Consider the following 20334-nt stretch of genomic DNA (forward strand, 5'->3'; position numbering starts at 1 on the left):
CTTCCGTGAAACTGCAAAAGTGAATACAATTGTTTCAACTTCTGCTAGGTCAGGGATAAGAATTTTATATCGTCTGACATGAGTGACCATACTGTTTTTAAAAAGAGGCTAAAGTTGGTAATTGGGTTTAGGAACACAGGCGTCGTCACAACAGGGCCGTGCTGGAGGCTTGCCTCCTGTGGTAGGCCTTTGTCTGACAGGGTCTCCATGAAGTACTGCAGAGGTTCAAGAACTGTCTAAAAATACTATTGAGAGAAATTATTTGTAGAGCAAAGTTTCTCCATTACTGTTGTCATTCCTGGAGGAAAAAATAAAATTAAATTGCACACTAGTATAAGAAGCTCTGCGTGTGAAGTAAAGCTCGGCTGTCAGCACTGCCACATTTATGTAGCCTGTGGAGAATTGCTCTTTGTTCGTACACCTTCATGCAGTGTGACTTGTCTTCAATGGATGCTTAGCCTTTTTCTAATATAATATTCAGTGTATTAGGAAAAAAAACTGGCTACTGATTTGAGAGAACAAAACTTGGTCGTTTATAGTTACAAACAGGAGTTTGGAAGAGAAGCCCTAAATTGCATATAAACTGGAAAGGGAGGCTAATGAGACAGCTAGAAGGGGCCTCCCGTCTCTGAATGCGACATGCACATATGTGCAACTCATATTCCATATTTGAAGATGTATAGTTCGTTGCACACTAGAGAGAGGACTTAAAATAGCAGTTGGATAGAATTGTCGAGTAAGCTTTTATGGAATGGGACATCTGATTACACAGCGATGTGGTGAGGGCTGTTCACTTACGAGAACAAAATATACAAGTTTGATGTTTGTGGCTGTTTACAAAACAATAACAACAAACAGAACCAAAAAAATATTTGCTTTGGCTGTCCAAAGTGGCAGTTCAGCCTCAGGGCTGGGGATCATTCAAGGAAAAAGGGACAAATTTTGGCATTGCTTCCACAAGTTCATTTTCTCCTATTCTCCCTGCGTGGCCGTGCCCTTCACCCCTCTCAAAGCAGAAATATCCCACGTCCTGTCTGACACCCAGCAAAAGATTTAGATGTGAATTTATTCTTCGATGGCTGTAATGTTACTGAGGTCTGGAGGGTTATGGGATAACACTGCTCTGCCAGAGGAAAAAAAGGAACGGGCAAGGTCAGGCTGGGTCAAGATCCTTTGCATGTGAGGGAAGTAACTAAGATTAAATGTGAAGATGTTTGAGGTTTTGTCCCAGATTTTCCTGTAAAACACTGCTACGGTCAGGTGAGGTATTGTAACTGATCCCTCTTCCAACAGCCAACTGTTGAAGAGGTAATTTTATAGTGGGGGTGAAGTCACCTGAATGGGATTGCATTGCACCTTCTGTTTTTTATAGTCTTAAAAGCGTAACACATTATCTTACCTGCAAAATGCTTAGGAAACAAAAATGTTTGCAGGCATGCTGCTTAGGAGGATGAAGGTTTGGAGATACCAGGCTGTCAGAGGAGCCCGTATTGTTTTCTTTGTTGTTTTCTGGGAAGAAAAAACAATATTTGGCAACGGTCAAGTTACTCTCCAAGATTCTGTTATTGGTCCCACTCTCTTTATACTGTTACGTCTGGTGCTCAGTATATGCAGGGATGAATCTTGGAGACAGGAAGTAGAAATTGGAGAAAGCAGTGCTATAATTCACTCCTACCTTTATAAACCCCCCATTTTCAAGGGATTATTTTTCACTTTGATTTTAAAACTTGGCATCTCAGCTGACAATGGTATACGAAGCTTCATCTTGATAAGTTTATTTCTCAGGGAGATTGGAAAATGACTTGAAGCCAGTGAGTTTATTTGGAGAGAGCATCAACAAAAATAACACTGCTTCATAGTTTTATAGTTTTAGATTCAAGGAGGGAGGAGGGAAACTATTCCCCCATGGCAATTTAAAACAAATCTTTGCTTTCAAACTGCTGAGCTCTTTCATTTTGAAAAGTAGCAAATAAGTAGACATAGCAGAGAAACACTTCAAAAAAAAAAAGGTAACTACCCCTTCACTTTAATGGAGAATTAATGTTGTCATAATTTCATGACTGCCTTTGCAGATCCCAAGAGGAGTGATATTAAATTGGAAAGTAATTTCAACTGGAGTTATGAGAATATCAAGAAAAGTCTCAACTAAATACTTATACAAATTATGTAAAACAGTTTTACTATTCTGATTTAGGTTCTCTGCATGCCTCTGGCATAAAGGTAGAAATTTGTTCATCTATTCTGTCTTTATATAATACTGATTTATATGCACATATTTTAAAAAACAGTGGCCATATGAAGTATAATTACAACCCCCCTGTTTAAACAGCCTTCCCTTGTTCCTGCTTACTCTTCTTCTGCTCAACCACCTCTATCCTACCCTAGAAAAGGAGGACAACCGACAAAACACCCAGCACCCCAGAAAGAAAGTTAACCCAGCCAACTTCGGTAAGGTATCAGCACACCGACAGGAGTTAGCGTCCATTTTGCACTAGGTATTAACAAGCTGTCTGTGGAAGTCTTGTTGATAAATTGAAGAGCTGTATATAATTACAAGTCTTGAAATTAGTGTCTTTGATCTCTTGATCAAGCACTGGCACATAAAATAACATGGCCATTAGCAAAGATTTTCAATTGACAGATGTTATGCTGAGGCTGGAGGGCAGGGAAAAGGAAATGCATGAAATGTTCAGCTGAATGTTATTGCTTGAACCTCATTGTTATGGTTGATTTTGGAAGTACAGCATTTGAAGCAGAGGATGATCGAGAGAACAGAGAAATGGTTAAGCAGGTAGGGTGGAACATAGTTTTACCAAGATAAATTGGGCAGAGTAGGTTGGTGTTCTCTTGGGTTGTATAAAAGGCTAAAGAAGGACAGCAAACCAGATTTCATACTGTAAAGCAGAACACTCAGTATCTTGCTGTCTTGGATATTAATACCAGACACAAAAATCCCCCAAACTAATGCCAGAACTGTAAAATGATTTGGGACTGACCAAAGATGAGATTGTAATGGAATGTATTTGAGGGAGGAATTGACATTGTATTGAAAGTTTGTGTTGCTTAGGGATCAATTTTGTAATTACCGCCACTTTCCTACTTGCAGTATATTTTCTATATAATTTTTGAAAATGTATTTTCAATATATTTTCCAATGAGTGATCCACAAATTTCATGTTTGTGTATTGCCAGCATTAAGGAGGGACAGGTCATTGTGAGGAAGAAATGCCCATGGACTAGAGTAGTGGAGTTCTTGTTAAATATTATAATATGAAGTACAAGCACAGGAAAGTAACAGTAATTACTACGAGACCATGCTAAAATCTCCAAAAAGAAAAAAATGCGTGAAAGAGATGATGATCACATTTGTTTTTGTTATATTAATAATTCCCAAGATCCAGAGCGACTGCCAGCTCTCTTCGGAGGACAAAAAGACCTCCTAGTCCATATCCTGAGTGTGTAACGTGGCCTCTCTCATTTTCTCTTCTTCCTCCTGTTTCTGCATTTTAACTTGGCTCTGAGCTATTGGAAGTTGCCTGGATTCTATGGCCAGTCAGCTGGTATGGTTTCAGTGGTACTGGCAAGTGCCTGGATACCCTTTGCTTGTGTAGTCCAGGGGGAAGCCAGACACCGGGTCTGGAATACGTCGGGTTAGATGCAAAGGGCTCAAATTTTGCAGCCTTTTGGTGTGTAGCACAAACTGCCTTACTCCAAATTGTTCGGTGGGACAGGGAAGGGGAGCACTGCTGGCACCTTGGATCTCTCTTCTCTCCCTCCACACACCATCACCATTAGAGCTTTTGATGATTTGCAGTGAATTTGTGATAAGAATTTTGATTGTGAATATTGTGGTCTCTAGTGAGTATAGCAATTCTGATCCACGTATTCCCACTTGAATAGTTTTGGAGTAAGCAGCCATCAAGTGATTGCAGATTGGGATTTGATGACCTGCACGTTCGCTTTCTTTGATTTTTATAATGCCATGTTTTTAAAGCTTTAGCATTTTTCCTTTGCCTTGCTTCATTTCTATTTTACCGGTCCTAATTGTCTCTTACTTAATAAAATCTGTTTAGTATGGAGAGGTCTCAAAAACCACTTGGGTGGAACATAATTTTGGGGAAGATGTATTCCAATCTTAAATTTAGAAGAGGTTTCTGTTCTCCTATGGATGTTTTTTAGTAATGGTTTGGGTTCTCCTCCCTTCCCACAACAGGGCAGTGCATAATCTATAATACAAGTCACATGTAATGTCACCAAAAGAACACAGTCAAATAGAGAAAAAAACACTACATTTTTCCTATCTGTTACAAGTGGGCAGTAGATAATGCAAGAATTGAAGGTAAAAGGTTTGCTTTATATAACATGGATGTGTGGTGCAGAGGAATGATGTTTTCTGTTAACTTTTGCATAAACTGAAATAGAGATGAGTTTTTTTAAAACGTGCAAATAATGCTGGGAAATCTCTTCAATTCAGCAGAACTTTTTTGTATTGTCATTCTGAGACTTTGCTAGAGAAAGAAGCATTGCCAGTGATTCTGTGATTCAGGTAATTTATTTTTCATATCTCTGGCCTTAACCATGTTTTGTAGAAGCAGATAAGCATTAGGTAAGTAATGTATCTGAATTTGCAGCCTGGTGAATTTGAGTAAGAGAAATATCCATTTCACACTTCCCAGTTTAAGTTTAGGTTAAAGGTTTTCCTGATTTCTCGAGCGTCTTTTCAAATCCCTTGTCAGCAACAGTGATTTTCAACAACATTCGTATAGCACATTCAGTATGCATTCATTAAATATTGAAAGTCAGTACTGGGAAACATTATTCATTCATTAATATTGCATCGTGGCCTAAACTGCATTGTTCAAAACATTTTTGGATGTTATGCAAGGCTGTCAGAATGCATTAACATTCTTGGTTGCGTCAAACTAGGCAAAAAAAAAAAAAGATGAACGGTTTCCACTGTAAATACGTTGTACTCTTATTTTTAGTCAGTGTAAGCTTTGTGAATTCTCAGTGTAAGGAATTATACAGATATACTTTTTCAGTGCTGAAGTGTTGGAGTTTTATATCTTTTTACATGGACTTCATATGTCAGGATTGTTTCCAGCTTTTAAGACCAACACATCTTTAGATTTTTCTACATTCTGTAGAGAAAAGGAGGGGATGACTCTGATTTTCCCAGTAGTGGACTTTGAAACAGGAAATATTTTGATTTTGGTTCGCTGGAGGTAATGAAAAATGACACGGGTCATGCTTTGGACTTGAGTGAGTTTATCTTGGATCACCACAAATCCATCGGATTGTGTAACTTGGAGCTGTAATAAAGATATAACAACTGGCAAGTAATCATTTCCCTGAAAAGTAACAAAAAGAAAATGTTTAATCTTTGATAGCGTAATAAATTTTCAGTATCTGGAAATAAGAAGGGCTGAAAATGATACATCGCTGTATTTGCTTTTAATACTGTATTGTTTGCCAGTTTTGGATTTCCCGTGCATTGTGGATTAGTTTGGAATAAAGCACGTAGTGGCCATCGAAGCTCAAGACTCACAAAGCTGTTGGTGTTTTTCTTTTCTTGTTTTGCTCTTTAGCATTTTCTCAGTGTTGTTGTTGTCCATGAATTAAAAGGTGCTTTTTCATTAGTGATAATGTTTAATGTCTGCAGGTGTTTTTCAAGAATGACAGAAATGGATATTTCGAAGTAAACAATTGAGCGAATTCTTCTGGATTGAGGCTTAAATTATTCATCTTGTTAGTGTGGCTAACGTGGTTCATGCTGTGCAAGATTACAGTACCATGTCGTAAATTCAGATGGTATAATTAACAGTTTTATTTTCCTGAACCCTTTTTAAAAATGGATCTGAAAAGGATAAAAGGACGGAAGTTTTATTTCTTTTCAGAGTTTCTGTTTCTTAAAAAGAGATTACAGGAAATGTACCACTTGTCCCATTAGAGAGGCTTTGGGCTTTGTTGTTTGTTTCTTAAATTCCTGATTCTGCTTCACAGTGACTGGAGAGTGGAGCTGGTTGGGAATTTTGACCTCATCTTTTTTTTTTTTGGACTCTGTATGATAGCTGTCAGTTACTCATTTTAAGTCATTACTCAATTCTGTATTTTTTTTGCCAGTATACGCCCACGAAATAGTTGCATTTAACCCTAGTTCCATTTGAGCACAAATAGCTAAGCTGATCTTTAAGGTCCCTTCCTATCCAAACCATTCTATGATACGTACAGAAAGTTTAAAAGTATGAGAATTAAAATAGCTGGTTTCTACGTAAGATTTTAAATATACATTTATTCGATTTATTTCTTAATATGTCTCAATTTAGGCAAATTTGCTTTCCCTCTACTGTCAACCTCAGTAGATGGCCGAGATGCACAAAGCATTTGACATTTTATGTCCCGTGGTAGTTGTGATGGGCACCGATAACTGATGGTGTGGTTGGGTGCTAGCTGGGTGGTCCCACCTGCAGCCTGTTCTGGTGACAGAGCGGGACAGCATCACTGCCGTGATATTCCAGGGGTTCTTCCTTAAGGTCTGGACGAGTCAGAACCTCTAGAAAGAGATTTTCCTTCTGGAGGAGTGGGGTAAGCGTTTCAGGCTGGCTTACCGTGCTCTGACAAGTCTGGTGTATCCACGTGTGGGTTCTGTTACTTGCATGTAGCGTGTTCGTAATTAGTTCAAAAGCCACGTAATAAATGCCAGCCACCTGGAATATTACAATCACTGCTTTTGTAGAAAAAACTGAAGATTAATAAAAAAAAGGAACTCAGAAGCGAGAAGATTATTCTGCTAAAACCAGGTATTTCCACTTTGGCTTTGTTCTGAAGATCTACTCAAAGGAGACGGTTAGGACAGATGTTTTGGCCATGCCTAACTTTTGATTTTTTCCCTCAATCCCTCCTGCCCAGCCCCACAAAATCTAAATGTAAGAACAAATTGGCTTGCATGTAGGTGAGCAGCTGTCAGATATCTTACTTATCTGTTGCCTGGTGGGTGCAAGATCACTCCTTCAGAATAATGTGATAGGTTTAATGTTGGGCTTGAACAGAATCTGATTTAGATGGAGTGTCCTGTAAACATTGTTTTGATTAAAAAGACCTCAGGAATGAAGCAGTCAAAAATTATGTTAAGACCTAAATATGATAACTAAAAATATCCAAATTCTTATTTGCTTCTGTTTGTCCTGAGATCCATAAATCTTTGGTGAATGTTATATCACAACTTACCTAGCCTCCTGCAGTTTCTTCCATTTCTTTTCTTTTCATGTGTGTTTTTTTCCTTGTGACAGGAATGCTCAATCATCCTCCTGTCTGTTTTTTGAGGAAAACCCAAACTTCATCTATTTAGATCTGCTTCTTGTGTTCAGTAATTCTGATGCATGCAGCAGTGTCCTGCTCAGAGTGGCTATGAGCGGTATTGTCTCCAATGAGATGGGAATTACTTGAATTTAGGAATTTTCTCTAAAGGGATCTCAAATCAAGTGTTTCATTCAGATGGGTAAGCTTCGTAGCTGTCACAGTATTCATTTGCAAAGGAAATTCAATCATATTTTCTCCTCTAGCTAAGCTCCTAAGTCCAGTCTTTAAAAGCAATAAGAGCCTTAGGCAGAGCAGAGAATTTTTATTTTCTGCTTTGGGATAAGCAGGATGTTAGCAGCGCTGTCCATTGGTACAAAGGTGTGCCCAATTTTAGCCAGTGCAGCTCCTTTTCTTCTGACAAAAGCTTTAGTTCATGGGGTTACGTAATTAAACGCTTTATCTATCAGCAGATCTCGGGACAGATGGAAAAGTCTCTCTAATGGATACCAAAATGCAGTGTGAAAATCACCAGCAAAAGGAAGAAATTTAGGGGAAATGTGTACCCACTCACGGCTAAGTGGGGCAGAGTCCCGGTGACAAAGGACAGAGAATAGGCTGAGATACTCTGTGCTGTCTTCATCTTTCTGAAAGGCAGCTTTCAGGAATCCCAGCACCCTGAGATCAGCGGGAAGGGAGCACTGACGACTTACATGAGAAGGAGGATCAGGTTAGGACACTTACACAAACTGGACATAGATAAGTTCATGGGGGCTGGCAAGTTGCACCCACGGGTGTGAGGGAGCTGACTTACATCAGTGCGAGGCCAGTTATTTTTGAAAGGTCGTGGTGGTCAGAAGAGGTTCCCGAAGAAGGTAGGAAAGCAAATGGCACTCCGATTTTCATGAAGGATGAGCAGGGAGATCTGAGGACCATGCCAGGAGGCAATGGAAACAAACTGAAAAGCATGAAATTCCATCCAAACACAGGAAAATACAAGGGCCAGTGGTCAAACTGTGGAGCAGGTTACCCAAAAACAATGTGAAGTCTCCATCCGTGGAGATAACCGAAACCCAACTGGAGTGTTCCTGGGCATCCTGCTCTGTCTGACCCTGCTTGAGCAGGGAGTGTGGGCAAGATGGTTACAAAGGTCTGTCTGCTGGATTAAGGCAGGAACTTCTGGTTTCAGTGTATATAATCGTATGCAAGGAAATAGTTCAGAACATGAAATACTGCAAAGTGTTAATCCAAACCTTAGTATTTAGAGGTTCTTGTTAATACCCTACGTACTTTCGAAAGCCCTATGGAAAAGAGATAGCATTGCGTCCTTTATTTGATTAAATCAGTTACTGTAACTAGATAGCTGTACACTTGAAACAGTATTTCATAATTAGAGTATTTTGTTCAAACTATCAACTTTGCAGAAAAATGTATAGCAAGCAACCTTCTCTGCTGTTTCAGCAGCTTTTTTTAAAGCACTTTCTGTGTAAACGATCAGTGTAATGCATAATGTCTTTTGTCTGTTAACTAGAGCTTTCTGCTTAAATGTGAGAACCATTATATTGAGCCTTTAATTTTGTTGTAATTAAAAATGTCATTTTAAGTGGTCTATTTATGTGGACTTCTTGGAATAGTGGACTGTACTGACAAGTTGTGCTATTTAATTGCTTATAAATTGCAGCTATGGATTTATTTATTTATTTATTTATTTTAAACTTTTGGCTAGGTGATAATATAATTTATTATTGTAGATTTAGCTGATGTTTGCCTTCACTCAGCAGCAGTACATGCTGAATGCCAGCAAAATGAATTTGTAATGTCAAGGAAGGAAACTACTGTAAGTTGATGCAAGCAAATGTTTGAGATCAGAAGATAGCTGCCTTGTGTTTGTTTCATTAAGCTCCTATGAGCCACCCAATTATGTAACTCAAATAAATGAAAATTACTTCAAAATCCTACTTCTTCTTTTAAAACTCTGGTGAATTTAAATCAGTTGTGATGGGCATATAGGACATTTTTGTGGATAAAAGTTGCTCTAAGTGGAGAAAGTCTAGTTGGGGCTTCAGGAAGTTAACTAATTTTATTCTGTAGGTACAGTGAGATACATTTCAGATCACATGAATGAGGATTTGAGTAAATAGAAAAGACAATGTTTTTGCTTTAAGGTGCAGTTACGTGCAACTCAGCTTTGGATGTGTTTGAAGAACATAAAATTAGTACCTTTTTGGCCTAAACTGTATAAAGTTTCACCATGAAATACTATATATTTCTTTTATAGTAAAATGCCACCCCAAGTAGGAAAAAACAATGGCAAAATATTTGCTGTGCTTCCTTCTTTCTCTGAGATAACGTGTCTTGATCTAAAAATTAGATAAAACTCCTAAATATGCAGAAGTTTCTTTACTCTGGTATGTCTTAAACTAAATAGATTTGTGTGTTTTTTTTTCTCCCCATTTGCAAAGAAAGGTGTTTTGGGGAGACCAGGAGGTAATCCAGCCAGCTCTGGAACTGTTGAAGTAAAATTAGTGGCAAAGATATCACAAAGGTGGAAGAGAAGACCTGTTACTGGTTGAGAAAGGAATGGAAAGTGAGACAAAGTCGTCTTTACTTAAGGGAAAAATTAATGATACATCATTTGATTTTTATTCCCCCCTCCCCGTAACAACATAGCTACAACATAGCTTTTAAACAACAGATTAAAAAGTAGCCATAATCTCTTCAGTGGCTTAATTGTCAGTTTTAGAAAATTACTAGTTAAACTGGAGAAGGTGGAGGCTTGTGGACAATGACAGATAGAGATTATTAGGCTAGAAGGTGGTTTGTAATGGGATTTCTCAGAAAGCAGTCTAGGAACTGATGTTAATATTTTTATTTCTCAGATATGTTTATGGTACTACATTTAGTGATAATATTACAAAAGAAAGATCAAAGGATCATGTTGGGAAATAAATGACTGACAACTACTAACTAATAAGTGTTATGAAAGTGCAAGGTAGATCTGCTAACAAACTAACAAAGACGTTGGCATTGTAAATCTGCTAACTAGGAATAGCAGAGAGTAAAAAGCCTGCAAAGTATTAGTTAATCACCAAAGTGACTGTGCAATTTACAAAGCAAATAATTTGTCTAACACATTTCTGCTTTCATACCGTAGGAGATGGAGAGAGAGATATCCTTGCCAGTGTAAGAGCCGTGCTGAGGTCTCCTCTGGAAATATAGCATGATGTTCTGGACCAGCTGCAGGGCTGATCAAGGAAGCTACATTTCTTATATAAGGCTAAAATGTGGACTTTATTTTCAGGGAACAGCAAGCCAAACTGTTGTCTTAAAAAGATCTTTGGTAAAACCTTGTTGGCCCCAAAATTAATGTGTTTAAATGGGGTAACCATAAAGTCAGCTGGGAAATTGCAAAAATGTTGCTAGTCTCTGGAATCTGCAACAGTCTTTCAGGTCCAATAGGGACAATAATAAGTTTTTTAAAATTATATTTTATTTTTTGATGAGGTTGATGAGTTTATGCAAAGTATTTCTGTGGCTTAGCTGCAAAACTGGAAACTACCCGATGACCCAGGGAATACTTAAGAGTTTTCTGCTTGGATATTTACACTGATCGTGTTATATTTTCATACCATTTTGAGTGCATTTTTAAAAGACATCAAGAAGTTGCATTTCTAAGGAAAAAGGGTGGTCTGTAAATAACAAAACTGCATTTGTGTGAGCTGTTATAACCACCACAGAAAAGATCTTCACTTTTTGATGTAGATATTTCATATCCTCGTTATTGGTATTAACGAGGTAGGCGGTGTTTAATGTTCTTTTAATCTTCAGCTACTTGCAAAGAACACATCACTTATCTGTTTAGTAATAATGTCTTCACTTTACATGCCTAGTGGTGGAAAAGGAGGCAAGGGGGACAGTAATCTGTTGAAATCCTATAATGCATTACTGCTGGAGGTAGGAGTTGGAAGTAGGGTCTCTCCCTGTACTCCCACCACTTACCTTATTGCAGTAGTTTCCCTGGCAGGTTGGTCTATTAACGATGGTGAGACATGATTGACAGCAAAGGATGGCACAGAATCCGTTTTTTGAGTTTCTAGTATGCGGTGGGCTTGGAAACCAGCAACTTGTGAGATCAGGTGGGTTGTACGGCTTTGGCAGGCATTTTCTGGGAGCCAACTTTGGGTGTCCTGTCCCCAGCCGTTCCAGCTGTTCATGCCCAGGACTGTTTTCAAGATGGGAATAGCTATGATAAAGGATGAGATACCTGAACTGATTTTTAAATTGGCTAGCTCAGGTCAAAGCAGTAAGTCTTGCAGTGAGTTCTCTGCTCGCATGAAACCAGCGTTACATATCCATCCCTCCTGTCTCTCGTGTGGACGTACCCACAGCTGTGTCATTGTCTGTTAATTCTGTGGGATGTCCGTTTCTGATGAAAAGCTGCTCAACAGCTCACGGTAAGGTGGGAAATCAGATGACACGCGTACATAGGCGAGATTCTGGGTCACCGTCTTGGAGCAAGTGTGCAGCAAAGGGTGTGTGGAGTTTGGGCAAAAGCAGAAAAGAACAGCCCGTCCCTCTGTAGTGTACTTAGCAGGGAAGCTGAATGTAACAGTAGTCAGGTTAAGCCATCAAAGGGTTTATCTTGACATTGGGAACCTGTTATTTTTGAGTGTTAGGAAAGCTGGCTTTCTTCTTTTTGCAAGGGAGGTTGAGAGGAGACCTCGCTGAGGTTCGTAAGGGCAAGACTCAATGAGCTCCTGAAAAAACAGGAATAATTTCTAAGAATTAGATGTAACCACCTAAGCACTTTAATTTTGGAGAGTTTGTAATGTGGAAGCCTCCAGCAGCTTTTTCAGATATTATCTGATTTCATATACTTTAATTACTCTGCTAGGTACAATATACATAAAGAAGAGATGGATTTTTAGGGGGAAAGCATCAGTGGGAAGTAAAATCCATAAAGGATGAGGAAGGAGCTTACTGCAGTCTCTGGAAACACAGAGTGCTTTCTCTGTTGTCTCTCACAAGAAAAAGCTGCCGAGACTTCTATTTTGACACTTTTTTCTTTTTAGACAAAACATTATTTCTCCAATGGAAAAGACAACCAGAATGTTTTGACTGCAGCATTGATTGTGTGAATGATTCGATATACCAATGCTGCTGGAATAATTTGGGGGACCTTGGGAAATCACTTAATGGAATTTGGTCCATGGCTGCATAATCTGACTTTCTGCTGGAGTAATTGAAGATGCTGCTTAATAAACTTTTTATAAAGACTCCCAGTTGGTTGCTGCATTTCAGAGGGTTGTGTCTGAGCACAGAAGTAATACATCTTGTAATTGTCTTTTTCCTCCCCACCCCACTCAAATATTTTCCCTGGGGAAGAATCTAATGTACTGTAATGCTAGTACCTTTTACAAAGTGACCCTACTCATTATGATTTGTTCTCTGAAGCTCCCTTGACAATGTATAAATGCGCCGAGAATCCTTAAGCTTCCTTTCTTCCACTCTTTTGAAAGTGTATTTGAAAACCTGTGTGATAGTGCCATTACTATTCCGAGTTCCCTAATGCTGACGCTGTGCTCGATGTCACAACATGCTCAGTAGAAATGTTTTATTAGTTAACCAATTTATATCTATACATTTCCATGAAAACTGAATATGGTGTGCTTACATAGAGTGATCTAGTAAAGATTTACCTGCTCTAGGGAACCTGCTTTGGCAGGGGGGTTGGACCCGATGATCTCCTGAGGTGCCTTCCAACCCCTACAATTCTGTGATTTCTAGTAAATTTATGGTTTTGTGACATGCAAATGGTGAGAATTTTCTGCTTTAGCCGTGTTAACTCTGTTGCAACAAGTTCAGTAGCTCTTTCCATCTCATCCTTTCAAATTTCTGGGGAAGGTTTATTATGGTTGTTGGGTCTTTTTGCAGATTGGTAAATAGATGCAGTGTTTGGGTTTATGGTGTGGCCGGAGATCAAAAAACATTATCACATTGCAGAAAAGAATGGAGATTTTACCTGGAAGTTAGGTGGTGGGGCGGGGAGAAGGAGTTTCCTTGAAAAATGTTCCTTAAAACAAACAAGACCAATACCCTCCTACAAACAGAGCTCTGTGCATATCCTTGGTACTTAAAAGATACATTTTCATAAACTTTTAAATGAGTTGTATTTTATATGATTTAATAAATAGTGTAACTAAGATGTGTTGAGTTTACGTATTCTGTTTTTAACACTAATCTGAAATGAACTTCTGAAATTTTTACTGAATTCATATTCAGCTGTCTTAAGACTCCTGTAGTAACTTCAGTGACTGCTTTTGAAGTGACTGTGCTTATATCCTTTTAAAATGCATTTGGAAAATAACCTTTCAATCTAAATTTCCCTCCCTCCTGTAGGTTGAAGCAAGAACAAGCATATGTACGTGATGAGTTTGGCAAAATTCTGGAACGAGAAAGGATTTCTTCAAATGAGCATTTGACTCGAGCCATTCTTCGAGAGAGAGCTGCGACAGAAGAGGAGCGTCAGAAGGCACAACGCTTTGTAAGTTCGAAAACTTATGTAGAAGTCTTGGATTTTTAAACAATCATGACTTCAGGCTTGTTTCAAACTATTTGTAGAAGAAGAAAGCGTATCTCATCTTGTGATTTTTTTTTCTTTTCCTTACTACTAAATTCTATCATTTTATTTTATTGTTCGCAAGTTTCCCTATCTTAAGAACAGATGAGTAAAAAGAACCAAACGTTTCTGAAGGTTGCAAGTATAATACATCTCCTTGTTTTGAGGGGTAATATTAAAGCCTTCTTCTGTTTTCAGATGAAGAGTAATATGATTGTCTAGGTCTATTTAAAAATTAGGTTGTTGTATGTTAAGTAGTTACAACATATGAGATGCTCTTCTGGAAATTAATTACTTCATATTGGAAGGGAATCCATAATATTCCTGGCTAGAAGGCTGGCTAACAATAGGGATTCAAAAACTGTAACTTTGAAGTCTCTTTTGTTCTAGAAAACAAAAAGAATTGTCTAACTTTTGATTGTCTCAAATCTTGGAACCAGCTTATTGAAAAAATCTGTATCAAAGACTCCTATTTCATTAGAGCTGACGTATAAAGACTTGGTGACAAGGAAGTTGTAAAATGCAGCTGGCTGTTTTCTTTTTAAAATTGACAATATATATTTCAGCCCATTTCAAATGTCTGGCAGATTTATAGCTTCCTATATAACAGTTGCTTGCTGTATTGAGTCTTCTTTGTAAGAAGAATCATTCTCTGAGGTATGAATATCACTTCTTAGAAATTTTTTAGGTTTTTTTTTTTTTTTTTTTTAGAAATTAGTGGAGTATAAATGGTAAACAAATTGGTCTTCCCAAGAAAAGAGTTTCAAGTCACTTACGTGAGCATTCCTTTTAAAATAAATGGGGTTATTTATGACAACATCTATATAAATACGTTTGACCCTCTGTATCTGAAATGAAATCAAACCTTTCTAAGACTTACTGGTTGGTAACACGGCAAAGCAGTCCCTTCAGTAGCTTTATCTATGCTATGTAAATACGAATCGATTGCCTGCATTGTCGCAGAATTGCAGAATGATTGAGATTGGAAGGGACCTCTGGAGATCATCTGGTCCAACCCCCTGCTCCAGCAGGGCCACCCAGAGCACATCACTCAGGATTGCGTCCAGACGGCTTTTGGGTATCTCCAGGGATGGAGAGTCAACAGCCTCTCTGGGCAACTTGTTCCAGTGCTCAATAAAATCATTTAGGTATAGCTGAGTCTAAGTGTCTTCTGCAGACATTTCTCAATGTTTTTTCAGACTTCTACTGGTGGTGGTGTTGAAGAATAACTATATGGCAGACAAATAGCTACTATTTTCTCATTTTTAAATATAGGAACAAAGGAAAACGGAGAGCAGTTATGACCAAGATACGGTCTTAGTCTTATGCCTTAAACCCTTGGCTTGTTAATGTCGTGCAGTATGGATGAGGATTTTGTGGCCTCAGCCTAATGAAGTACTGAAGATTTATACTGGAGAATATTATTTGCATGAGTTACCGGGTTTTTGCATCTTTCATTTACTACTGGGGCTAGCACTATGCTTTTGAGAATTGTGTGATGCCTTTCTCATCAGCCGAATGCTCGATTTCATATCGATATCAATATCATATTCATATCAACATCAATAGATTTCATATTATGACTATGAAACTGGTATATTTAGCCTTTAAGTCAATTTTATTGATAATTTTCACATATTCCAGAATATTTAAGCTAGAACTGTCTAAGTGAAGCAATCAGGAATTGCTATTAACTAGTTTTGGGCCTTATCAGCTTGTTTCGAGGTATGTGCTGTTAATGCATATGGAGGTGGGCTTGGAAAAAAGAACATAGAAATGTTGCTAATGAAATGAAGCAAATGCCTTAAAATCTTACAGGATGTCCTCTTGCATGGAATTGTAGAGTGACTGGCTGCCTTTCAAGGTAGAAACACCACAGCCTGGCATTTTAGGGAGCTGCCTGCCAAGACCGTGAATTTTCGATCTATGAAATTGTCTTGAGATTCTTTCATGAAGATCCCTATGTTCTTTTGCTTTTGTTACTGCATTTTTTTTGTTTCTACCATAACTTATAAACAACAGTATATATTTTTTCAATGTATCAGGCTTGAATTTATAGAATTTGTAACATGGGGATGTATCTGTGTGCGCCATTTGTCAGGTAGGGTGAATAATCCCGTGTGCTAGTTAACTGCTGGAGTAGGCTGATATTTTATGTAGCCTGGATTTGATTGCATCTGTCAGAGAAAAAAGTATTGGAGAAAAAAGTAGTGTTTCGGAAATGTCAATAGCATTATCTACAGAGTTAATTCCTTTGCCACTAAATTGTTTAAACAGTGCACAGGAATAGATATTATGGTTATAAAGGAAGAATATTTTTTTTATAAAGGCTGCTAATTCAGTTTTAATAAACAGACACGACCTTGTTAGATTGAAGGAATATTTCCCATTCTAAAACCATTTTAATACCAGCTGCTGCTTATAGGTTTGGACAGAGGAAACTTTTAAGTGTCAGCACACCAAAAGTTAATACTAACTTTTCATACAAATGAAGAAAATTGATACAAATGAAGCTAAAATGGACAGCTAAGACAGTAAAAGCTTTGCAGGTGACAAGAAGTAGAGAGAAATGTCATTTGTCTCTTTAAGCAAAAGTATTCCACTTGTCAAGAAAAAGAAATCTAAAGGAAGTCAGCAGAGCTTGAACAGCAAGGTAAGACAAGGGAGTGCACCCTTAAAGCAATCTGAAACAATTTTTAAGTGAGCAGAATGAGGAACATCATGACATTTGCTAGGCTAAGTGTTAAAAAACAACCCCCCAAACCCAAGTATGACAGGTAAGATTTTAAAGACCGTTTAAGAAAAGGTTTAAAAATTAACACACGTGTGTGTGTGTGTGTGCAATCCCACAGCCTCCGTGGAACAGAAATCCTACCAAAGACTGTAGGGCCAAGAGATGACTGGGCAATACTTGTAGTGATCAGAAGAGATGAAACCACAGCAGCAAAATACCATGAATTAATTCTTTCACGTGTCTCTTGAAAGTGGAGGAACATCGGAAAGTTCCCATGCTGGAACTTTTCTTTGCAGAGATCTCCTCAGATGAGGTCTCAGATCTGAAGATTCAGTAGAAAATGTTAAGGGAAGTTGACAGTTTTACCAATAACAGCTCTTCAGGCTTGGGTGATAGTCATAAAGGCTTTGAAAGAAACTTGGTGATGATAGATGAGCTAATGATAGCTGAACTGCTTATGTGCTGTGTAAGCTCTTACAGAGAGCTCCCTCAGTACAAGTGGACTGGAAAGTGGCTGATGGGATGTCAGCTTCTTTAAAAATGATTCTGGGGGAGATCCAGAGGTATACAAAACAGTATTTCTGATGTTTGTACTGACCAAGGTAGAAATCAAAATTTAGAGTAGAATTTCCAGACCTTCAAGTGCGCCGTGTGCTTGAAGTTGTGCTTGAGAACTGTCTGTAGCAGTGTAGCACATCAAAAAATACTTCTTTCTTCCATACCCTTACCATGTATACTTACCGTGTGATATTTTTCCGGCCCATCCTTCTTGAAGGAGGACTTTATAATGACTTAAGGCTTTTATTTCAGTCTGACCATAAAGAATTTTGGTACCGGCGTGATCCTCTCTGGCAAGGATTGATGCAGCCAAGGGTCACATTCTTCTGAGTGCTCCAAGAGTGCTGGTGTTAAGTTTTACTCGTCTAGGCAGCAGACCCATCCTCCTTTACACTATTTATGATTGGAGATCTTCGCTGCACACCTGAAAGTTGTGGGTAGTTGAGCCGGGCAGAGTCTTGCTGAGTGGCTTTAAATGTGGGAGCTTTGCCATAAATAGCTTATTGATGTTCCATCACTTGAGTCATTATGAGAGTTGGGGTGAGACACAGAGAACATGGAGTGAAAAATCAATAGTTATCCAAAGTGCAGAGGACCTGTTGTATTTCCATCTCCTTATAATGACCTGGAGTTTACTGTTAACATGTTTACTTCACTGTCTGGACTGAAACGAGCTGTCATTAAGACCCTATATGTTAGAAAATGGTTTTATTGAGCTGCCAATGACATTAAAGTCTCATTTCCCTTTGAAGAGGCACAGAAATATTGTTCTGTTCATTTGCTGTAACCATAACATTAAAATTTGATTATCGCTATCATTAGAAATCTGTATCCATACTAATATAATTACATACACTTCTCCATGTATTGTTCCAGGCTTTCATTGAAAAGTACCTGTTAGAGAACGAAGTCTGTTGTTGCAGAGGTATTTTTTTTGTTTTGTAAATCATTTTCTATACAAGAAAGTCTATTAATAAATTCTGTGATCAAAAAATCAATTTAGCAGAAGTATCCTTATATTAAAAAGCAGTTTTTGCACCTTAGGTGAATGTGGTAATCAGATTATTGGAAATTTGAGATGTATAGTTCTTCTTTTACTTTTGTGAGCACTGAAATCAATAGACAAAATACATTCCTTGATATATTAGAGCTGAAACATGTTGAGTTATGTTAGGAGTGAATTTGACCTATTGTCATAATTGAATACATATTGTTAAAATAGAGTGTTTCACTCCTCTGTGTCTCAAATGTTTAGATGTTTTCCCTATCATCCTTGGGTGGCTGGTCCAAATCACTAGGTACATGCGCTATGCACTGACCTTTCCTTTAGTGTTGCATTTATTTTTCCTGTCCTCAATTCATTAGCTTTGTCAAGAGGAGGTCCTCTATTTTCCATAAGCAGATTATATACTGACCCTTCCTGCTCTTTCCAAACAGTCCTGTGCTAACCATATTTTAAGGATGACTTCACTAGAAAATACCAGGGGGAAAAATTACTAAACGAGTTAAGGCATTAGTTCTCAAGAGAAAAGAAGTCTGTTTACAAACCTGCAGTATTTATTACATACCTCATTTAGCTCATTCATCATTTTAATAGAAAAATGAATCTTTTTAGATGATTCTGAAATAATTTGAGGTAAACTACATAGCCTGAGGCAAAACATGATTGCTTACTGTAGAGAGGACCAAGCTGTTTCTGAAAAATACAGTATGATTGGTGACTGTAACTTACAATTTATCATTGTGAAAATATTAAAGGCTCACATTTGAAAATTAGACTTAAGGTTTGGAAACAGCATGGTACAAAATTAAATCTAGCAGTAGTTCTTTTGTAGTTCTTTTGTTCTTCAGATTTTATAATGTAGAAGTATCTTTACTCCTTGAAAGCAGGTATCTTTGCAGATTTACTCATAAGGTTTCTTTCGGGTTTATGTACGTGGTTCTTTGTTGCCAAGTGCTGTTCTCCTTGCCATTTAGAAATCATTGTTTTGTTGCAGTAAATGGTCTTTTTGCATTAGTACTCTGGTGACATGGGCAAAAGTCATCTGTTTCGCTTTGTTCTTTCCTGCTTTGGAGGACAGGGTAAAATTAAAACGAGGAGGAAGAAGTTACTTGTGAATGTTGAGGATGAGGTCCATTGGGTTTTGTTTGGCTTTGTTTTGGGGGAGAGGGGCTTGGTGGCTTTTTTGCAGAAGGAAGTGGGATACATTGAAAAGGTCATTTGCATTTTAAAAATATTAAACTCCGTTGCACTGTATGTGCTTACCTTCATTTGAATAAACATAATGTTGTGAATATGGCTTACATCTCTCTTGGCACACATTTATTCTCCCTCTCTTTCTGGCATTTCTACTGCAGCAGTAAGGTGTTTGGAATCTGGCTTTCTAACTGTTTTGGGATGTCAAACAGGTGATGTGAAACTGCTGTACGAACAAGAAGGTGTTGCTGTGCAAATAGAAATCAATAACGTTTGTTTCCAGCGATGCAGGAAACGGGACTTCCTGCCAAATATTTGCAAACCATGAGTGGTTTTCTTAGCTGGACAGATGTATGTGCCTGGAGGAAATGGTAAAGACCCATTTGCATGTCTAAAATTATTTTATTAATGAGAGAACAATCTCTTCCCCCTAGATGTAGTTAAACAGTAATAAACAATTTAAAATAGCCTGTGGGTGATAGTACTGTTCTTGCTCTAGGTTGTAATCCCAGTACGACCTCTGTCACGTCAACAGTTAAGCAATGTTTTATTTCATCTCTGAAACTGCCATTAAGTGCCTGCAAACTAGAATAAGAAATTGCTCACCTGTATCTCTCTTCTGTTCCTTTGTAACATCCATTCTGACATTTAAAATAGTTGTTTTAATGGAACAATACAAATAATTTTCTCCTTCCTCCTGTTTTTGACTTCATGACATGTCGTAGACCTGTAATTTTTTATTTTTATAGCTAATGATCAATTGTTTTTTCTCAAAGTGAGGCATATAAGAAGAAAAATGCAGTAAAAATAGAAAATGTAAGGTACATAAAATGAATATTTATTCTCTTTAAAAGTTTCTTTTTGAATGGTTAGAGGAATGTGTTTTGTTAGTCAAACAGCATTTAAAAGCATGCTGGTTTTTTAATTCTT

At 37.9% G+C, this 20334-nt stretch overlaps 1 protein-coding gene across 2 annotated transcripts in view; it reads left to right on the forward strand.

Moving 5' to 3' along the window:
- Positions 1-20334, forward strand: part of CHCHD3 (coiled-coil-helix-coiled-coil-helix domain containing 3) — a 149739-nt gene that overhangs the window by 34649 nt on the left and 94756 nt on the right. For both annotated transcript variants that reach the window (XM_048062484.2, XM_048062485.2), the window contains exon 4: positions 13696-13840. In XM_048062484.2, coding sequence (XP_047918441.1) covers positions 13696-13840 — 145 coding nt within the window. The remainder of the gene's footprint in view (positions 1-13695; positions 13841-20334) is intronic.

Source organism: Anser cygnoides, chromosome 1, assembly GCF_040182565.1.
Source record: "Anser cygnoides isolate HZ-2024a breed goose chromosome 1, Taihu_goose_T2T_genome, whole genome shotgun sequence".
In the NCBI taxonomy this organism is placed as follows: Eukaryota; Metazoa; Chordata; class Aves; order Anseriformes; family Anatidae; genus Anser; species Anser cygnoides.